General features: G+C 36.0%; 1 protein-coding gene across 1 annotated transcript in view; it reads right to left on the reverse strand.

Annotated features, from left to right (window-relative positions):
- The window catches only part of LOC149192192 (synaptotagmin-1-like), an 84750-nt gene extending 76689 nt beyond the window's left edge, over window positions 1–8061 (reverse strand). Inside the window, exon 1 of the mRNA XM_089406866.1 lies at window positions 7607–8061. Coding sequence (XP_089262992.1) covers window positions 7607–7717 — 111 coding nt within the window. The 5' untranslated portion in view covers window positions 7718–8061. The remainder of the gene's footprint in view (window positions 1–7606) is intronic.
- Between the last annotated feature and the right edge of the window lie 413 nt (window positions 8062–8474).

Below are 8474 nucleotides of genomic sequence, written 5' to 3' on the forward strand. Positions count from 1 at the left end.
TGTTGAAGATGCCGACGAACTATGTGAATGTTGGGAAGTGAATGATAATGTTATATTTAAAAAAAAAAATCCCCACCCCTCCTTCCAAACTTAATCTAATTAGCTCACTTTAAAAAAATATTACTTTATGTGACCCACTTTTATAAATAAGTGAAAGTCACTTTTACAATGGTACTTTATGAACTATCCACTAAATTGTAACTTAAATAAAAGATAAAGTGACTTTAGAATTATAAGTGACTCACTTTTTATAATGGGTGATAACACTTTTACATAAAGTAACTTTAAAACATAAGTTACATGTGTTTTTTGAAAAAGTAACTCAACAAAAAGAAAGACTTGAACCCAAGACCTCTATTCTCATAAAGTAACTTTGGACCAAATGAGCTAGTTTAAAAAGTTAGTAATTTTTGGAAAGGAGGAAGGGTTTTTTTTTGCTCACTGAAGCTTTGGAGTGCGTGCTTACTTGAAAAACCCCTTTTTGCCTACAAAACAAAAAACAACCACACAAACCAAAACAAACACGCAAAAGAAATCCAAGCCTTACGACTTAAAGTTAGATTTGGCCAAAAACTATATATTTTCCTCAATGTTTCTGATTTTCCAAGATCACACTAAGGCACAACGAAAAAGAGCATACGCATGAGAAAAATCATTTCTTTATGTTTCTGATTTGCCCAGATCGCACAGAGTCACAGGGCAAAGAGCATACACACAAATGAGAGGTATAGATCCAGTAATCAAAAAATATAAAGGACTATAAACCGAAATAAACAGAGAGATAAATAACTGTAACTGCAAATAAAAACTGTATATCTCCAGCTCTTAAAAAAGACGTAGCTAGGGCTACCGGAAACCTTTTTACATGAAACGAAAGGGGCTCCTCACTAGAACAGATGCTCCTAACACAATAGAGCAGTCCTCTCGGCCTAAAAGCGGTTAGAAAAAGTAGATCTATGAAACGACAGTCGGATGTAGTTATACCGGCTTCGAATTTAGATCACCAACGGATGCGGCCCTCGAATAGCTCTGATACCATGTAGGAATTTACAGGGTAATTCCTTAGATAAAACACCAAAGGACACCGCTCACAAACAAATCACAGATCAGTACACCAGTATTTTTGACATGGTTAAAACCCTCAAAGAGGGAAACAGTCCACTGCATGAGCCAAAGCGGTCACTTCAGGCAATTTATTAATGTAAAAGAAAGAAAATTTACGTCACCTAACAAATGACCCTCCATGCTCTTTAAATAGAGATCATTGACCAATCGGGTGTTAAGCCACAGATCAAGTGTCGATAATACCGAGGAGAGAATGAACCATCGGATCACTTCATGTCTAAAGCATATCGTGACCGTCGAATTGTAAGTTACAAATAGTACATACTAAAGAAACACACTTTACCTAACTATACACTAGACCAAGTTATACTTAATTATTTCCTATGTGTCTGAATATCCTAACAAGTTAGCCCATTACAATCAATGTTTTAGAACTCACCCTTAGACTAGTCAGTCAAGGGTCAAGGGTCAAGTTGGACTTTGACTTGGACATGGATTAACTCAAACCAATTTGATTTCAATGACTCAATTTATTAAAAAATACATAAAATATTTAAATTTTAATGAAAAAATATATATTTTTAAGATTCCAAACCGTTACAGACCAAAAATGTAAAGTTTACTCATGTATATACCATGTAAGGGTAAATATATCAAAATGGCATCAAGGGCAATACATCAGAAAGAAAATACATAATCAATGAGCCTCTAAATGGAATCAATGTTGGGAATGTGTTCGTATTCATCGGGTGTACCGAGTGATCCAACTAACCACTCCCTTCCTCCCCCCACCCAACAATTCGGGGGCAAAGCCCCCAATAAAAAAGTTTGGGTTGTCTTTGGTCCATGAGAGGCATGTTTGAAGCAAATAGAGGGGGTTTTCCTTATAGGTTTTTGGTTCTTTTTATCAAAATTGTTTAATTTTCCATGTTGACTCTGCAGCGATGGGTTCCAAAACCTACTCGACCAAGTAGGTATGAACTCAGTGGAAAGGAACAATTTGGTACCAAACTGGTTGAGTCATGCTTTGACTTGGTCGGTTCAATACCAACCCAACCCTCTGAACTGAGTAACAACAAACCAAGTTGGTAGGGTCGCTAGCCAACTTAACCAAGTTGACCGAGTCAAACTTGTCTTAGACCGATTTTTAAAACACTAATTGCAATGCACTGCCTATGCCATTTGTCATATCCAATTCACATTTCTAAAGCAACATCCAACTTTGTGTGCTCATACTACAACAAACTTATGCCAAATTCTCCTCATTACAAATCCAAGTAACTCATCCTAGATGAAAAGAGGAGAAGCATAGCTATTAGCAACCCAAGGAACCGCACCTAAAATCATACATTTAAGTTGTCTATGCTTACAGTGTTCTAATACCTTATAATCCTTTATTATTCCATGATGTTTATCACTATGGAATTACATATACACATACACACACACACAATAGACACACAAGTGGTAGAGGTAAGTCGTAACAATGTATTGTAAGGGGACCTAGAGCACACAAGCATGATGCTAGCAATGGAGAAGAGGATGTTGACACATCAACTCAGCCTTGCATTCCAAAGCTTGAATTTAGGTTAGCAAAGCTATATTGGTTATGTAGAACATTATTAACCTCTCTCACCTCACAACCATTGTCAATGTAAAATCAGTGTTCCATGGGGACGCGTCCCCCCCACCTGGGAAATGCATCCTCGCGCTTCCTTGCGCTTCGGGGACGTGGGGACAATGGACATCTGGGGGACTTTTCCCCACGTCCCCAAAATATGGAAATGTAAGGAAACTGAAAGGGGAGATGTTTCCTCCCAAAAAAGGAAATGTTTCCTACATTTCCAACAAAATTTGAGGTCAAATCATTAAAAAAAAAAAGTCAAATCCCTAATTTTTTTTATAAATTATTATAAATATACTATGAATCGATGGGGAAGGAAGGGACTGATCCTAATTTATTCGTGCAGCAGCTGGATGTAGAGACTAGCAAGGCACTACCTTGAGCAATTATGCTCATTTGTCATTTGATATGTTCTTATGTTATCTGTTTTTCTATTTCAGACTTCAGTTGTAGACTTTAGTTTGTTTTGAATCTTGATATATGATATATTAGACTTGACTCTATAAAAATTTGAATCTTGATGTATCAGACTTGACTTTTATTTCAATATTCAATATTCACAGTTGGAACTTCAATATGGTTTAAACTTTTATTTTCATTGTACAATGTTACAGTTACATGTATGATTGTATCATGCTTTTCATTTTAAATTTGTTTCAGTTATATGATTCATTGATTTATCCTTCATGATGTAAGTGTTATATAATGATAAAGAGAGTTAAATTGTATAATTTCAATGATATATTTATAATTTTTTAATATTTTATTATTTTTGTCTGGGTCCCTTGTGTTAAAAACCCTGACGTCCCCCCACATATACTAAAAATTGGTGGGGAGATTTTGCATAGGCCGCTCCTGCGTTTCCCCGCTCCCCTGTCCCCACATCCGAAAACTTGGTGGAACACTATGTAAAATTACTGCATGTGAAATTGCACACACACCAAAAACAGACACAATTATAAGTGTAGATGTTGACATGCTTAAGAAACCCCAGCAACAGTTATACCACAATTTAATTTTATTAGGCTTGCAAGGAAGAAATGCATCACATAAACAACAAGGTAAGGTGACCTACAAACATAGTTACCCAACTTTGCTCACTGAAAAACTCAGTGAGGCAAAATATAAAAATATACACAAATTTTGTTCTTTTATGAAAGCTGAAAAATGAGCAAGGGGTCAATGGATCAGTGAATAAAACTTTTTGACCTATGAATGACCTGCAAGTACTTGCCAGGTCCAAATTTGACATGCAAATACTCACAGGTAAAATGCACCTTGGCAAGTTTGACTCACTGCCACTTTGTAACAGCACAAGCAGGCCAGTGAATCAGGCCCACAAGTCCAAGTCAAACCCATTGACTCCAGTAACCATGTCTACAAAGTACATAGGCATGGTCAAGTGATGTTAGCACTCACAAAGAGTAGGATGTCAACACAAGGACTTGCATCCTGATGCTTGCTTCTTGATTGTGAGAGCTAATAAATTTCACCAAAATGTACCAACTAAAACACACTTTCTCAATAAATTTTAAAAATAATATCAATTAATAGCTAATATTAACATCAATGTTGATTAGTGGTTACAGAAAGGAAGCCTAAGCCCAACCTAATGGATAACCTACTTGCACAGACCATGAAACTGACAAAGCACATTATGGGCTTCACAGAATTCATTCTAGCACCACTTAAAGAATGTAAACAGAATTTTGCCACTTAAACGAGACAGTTAAAATACAAACTGTAATGAAGAACTGATCTATTTTTTGGAAAACAGATTACTACAGCAAACTGCTGATACATCTGAATACAGCATGATTGGAGAGGCTTAACGTATTTTTCATATAATATATTATTGATTAAATCCTTCTTCACCATAACCCATCCTTATTTTTGCATGCCCTGCACTCATCAAAAACATCTCCTTTGGAAGGTAGTGAAGTGCCAGCTCCATATTTCATGTTATGGCACTAGCAGGCAGGGGCTTTGTCTTTTCTTTAAAGGATGGTACTTGCCAGTAAGACTTTTATATTGAATTCCTTATGGTGTTTTTAATGATTATATGTTCCAACTTTATGGCATACACAGAGTAATCCAGAAGTTGCTTGGATGGAAAACAAAGACCAAACTCTCAATAAAAGCATTTCTGTCTTCAGCAACAGAATACAATTAATTCTCCCACACATAGATATATCTGTTACATCTAGATTTCAAAATAAAATGTCTTTCACTGTCATCCTCACTTATTATTAAATTATTAACATGAATGTGCTACAGTTAAGTTAGTACAATGATCTTGACTTAATTGCAAGTGGCAGAGCAACTTAACCAATCTGTGAATGTTAAATTTCATTCCTCGTATTTCCCATTAAAGAAAAGGACAGATCTCACAGTTAATTTCTGGTGGTCAGCATACACTAAGCACATGTCTAGGATGAGAATGTGACTCATGCCTAAATGTTGCCTAACAATTCATCAAATAATGTAGAGAATATCTTTGTAAAAATGGATGATTTCTAATTTATGAATAGCTCTAAATGTAAATATTTATGCTTTAATTGAAAATCCACCAACTTTATACTTTAGCAGGAAGTTGGCTCTAGGAATGGCAACAATCTATAACACTCAGCTCCAAAACCACAAATAGAACTGCTGTAAGAGATCAATAACAATTCTAGCCACTCTTCAGTCAACCTTCAAAACAGCTGAAGACTAAATACCACAATTCTAGCAGGTTGAGAGATCAGCAACAGAACCATAGCCATTGAGATTCATGGACACAATCAATGATAAGATAACCCCATTTTTTTAAGATGACATCAACAATCCCCACCAAAGTGATCTTATAGACCTCAAACATTCTGCACAGTAATGCAAGTAGATTGTCTAAAATAATACTTCAACAAACAATAGATACAAATAGTCCTATTAAACCAATGGCTCTACATTCAAGATAACTAACCTCCATATGCCCTGTAGAATATGGGTGACTCCTATATAAGTTAGCCAAAGAGCCATTGTTCAAATGATTTCTTTTGAATATTGATTTCTGCACGTGAGAACCATGAGGACTTTTCTAAATTAAGATGAGAAGTTAGAACTGTCCAAATCTAGAATGTGTTCTCTTGTCTATCTAGGGTTCATTAATTTAGAACTCATCATTACCTTAAGGACAATCACAGTACATCTTGGACCTCGGTTAAACCCCCGATAAGAGTTTTTTTTGACACATGGTAGTTCCAAATCTATTCAAAGCCTTTCTGTTTTAAAGGCAGACTACCTCCAAATGCCTTATAAAACTGGAATCCAGTAGTCAAAGTTACATGTTCCAATGGTTAAATTCCTTAAAACTAACTTTCACATAATAGTACTGTAAAACAAGGCTTCTCTAAGTTAACATGTCCATTGTCTAAATGTAGAAACCCGTGACTAATTTCTTTATCCATCTTATGTGTGAAGATTTACAAATTACAACTCAAACTTATTCAGTACAAAAACAGTCTATGCTTTAACTATAGAATTTGGAAAGGCAAATAGAAATGACTGCTACCAATGGGGCATTGGTTCACTGGTCAGATCAGCAGAGTATGCAGCCATTCCCCATGGCTCCATTCTAATTGTAGTCTGCCTCCCCTGAATAGCATGTCTCAAAAAGAGACGAGGCCAAGTGCAAATACAAAATGATTTTGGCAAAATAGCTACCCCTCAGAGCTAGCACCTAAGTCAAAGAAAAACTGTGCTATGTGGTGCAACCCTCAACCTCTAGGTGTATTTCTTCAAGCAACTTCCAAAATAAATAAATAAATAGTAGAGATGGCTCTTATTTTCATAACATAGTTCTTTAGGAACAAAATAGTTAACTCTTTACTTCATTACCATATGGTGAGGAGGGCAGTTCATAAATTCAATACCAAAATATGATCTCATATACTTTAAAAAGAGTATACAAGTTCCAAGATAGAGATTCCTACATGTAGGGATGATAGTTATCTCAAACATAAGATCACTGGGAACAAGTTTTCAAAAATAAAAGAAATGGTACTAACAATCGTATAGTGCATTCAAACCGTACATAGGCAGCAACAATCGTATAGTGCATTCAAACCGTACATAGGCTAGTTGTCAACAAGAAGAGCTGAAGAAATGCCAAAGCATGCGAACTAATTGAAAACCACATATGTTTCTAGGCAATTTCCAATGAAACATTTTCAGGTTTGTAAAATTAATATGCTCAATAACCATCATATTTGTTTTCTTTTTCTTTTTTATTTTGAGCTATTAAAGCCTAGTGCTCAATCATAACTTCGTGCTTGTTATGCACCCATGTTCTCACTGTAATTTGAGAGGCCCACACCAACCATTTACAAATTTCCAATCATAATGGTCCAGGTGACTTGGGGGACTCTTGAACAGAATGCAAATCCTAATAACATAAGCAGGACCTAACCAACACGTATGTCTCAGTAACTTTGTGGATCTCAATCTATTTCTATCCTCACAATTGGGCCTACATTGCTAATATTACAGATGCAAACATTCCACAGTGGCCAATTCTTGTGAAAGGCTAGATGTGGTTCCTAAGTTCATGAAAAGGGGTTCTGCGTCCTACAGAGTGGATCCGAAAATAATAGAAGCATCATCTAAAATGGCAATTTCGTTTAAATTTTGAATTGCGATTTAATAGGAGTTGACGAGATCATAGTTTAGGTCTTCGTTTTTTAGGCTGAAACAAACATGTTTCAAATACTATCGTTAGTTTTGCAGCTCCGGTCCTCAGGCTCCAAGGTCTAACGAAAGCAACCAGAATTCATAAACTTCGCCGACCCGATGGAGATCGAAGTAAATGGAAGATCAAAGATGTACAATTGCTCTAAATGAACACAAAACAGTGAAAAGAAAGGAGGAGATAGCACTCACCTTCACATCAGTGGGCTGGAAGTAGATGAAAAGGAAATACCCAATAATAACACCAATTGTAACGCCCACGCCAAAGCCGAGGAAACCCACTAAAGTACTCACAAAACCCATCTCCCTGACTATGATTTTCGACCTAAATTATAGCCTTTTATACAAGCCTTGACACTGCTAGCAAAATACCAGTGCAGTCCATCTCAAAGCCAGGATGAAATTAACCGACTATTCATCCAGGGCACTGTTAAGTTCACGTATCTATACACAACAGATCAGTAACATGAGTCGAATTCACGGGTCGCCGACAACACCGCATCACAAGCAACGAACAACAAGCTGCACGAATTTGGCCCACTTCATATTTTAGTTGTCCACGCTTTCATTTTTTTTCCATAATTATTATTAATGCCACCTGATCCTGTGAATCCTGGAGAGAAGAGATGATCTCCGTATGCTGCATCTTATGGGTGAGTGGTTGACACGTCCCCCTCTTATATTTGTGCTTATATTTGTGCTTGTAAAGGAAAAATGAGATTAGATAACATAACATACGTTTCACAAAATTGACTGTCTTTTTTAATTCGTATGAGGCTAAGATTTTGGCGCTTTGTGGTAAAATTCAGTTCTTTACATCATATCATGTAAAGTTGTCACCAATTAATGGACATCTAACATGTAGGGTAAACTATCGACTTCCCATGAGCTTTATATCTTTTCATCCCATCTTTAATTATTCTTAGAAATTATTGAGATTTGAGAAAGTTTCATGATGGAAAGGTCTGACATTATAAAGGAGAGAGAAGATATTATAGTAAAAAAAATTGCCTGTGATATTTATAAATTAAGTATTCTCCAATATGGTCAAACATATTTA

The sequence above is a fragment of the Pinus tabuliformis genome, chromosome 2_2 (genome assembly GCF_031772625.1).
Source record: "Pinus tabuliformis cultivar Carrire ecotype Pingquan chromosome 2_2, CPIR1, whole genome shotgun sequence".
Lineage (NCBI taxonomy): Eukaryota > Viridiplantae > Streptophyta > Pinopsida > Pinales > Pinaceae > Pinus > Pinus tabuliformis.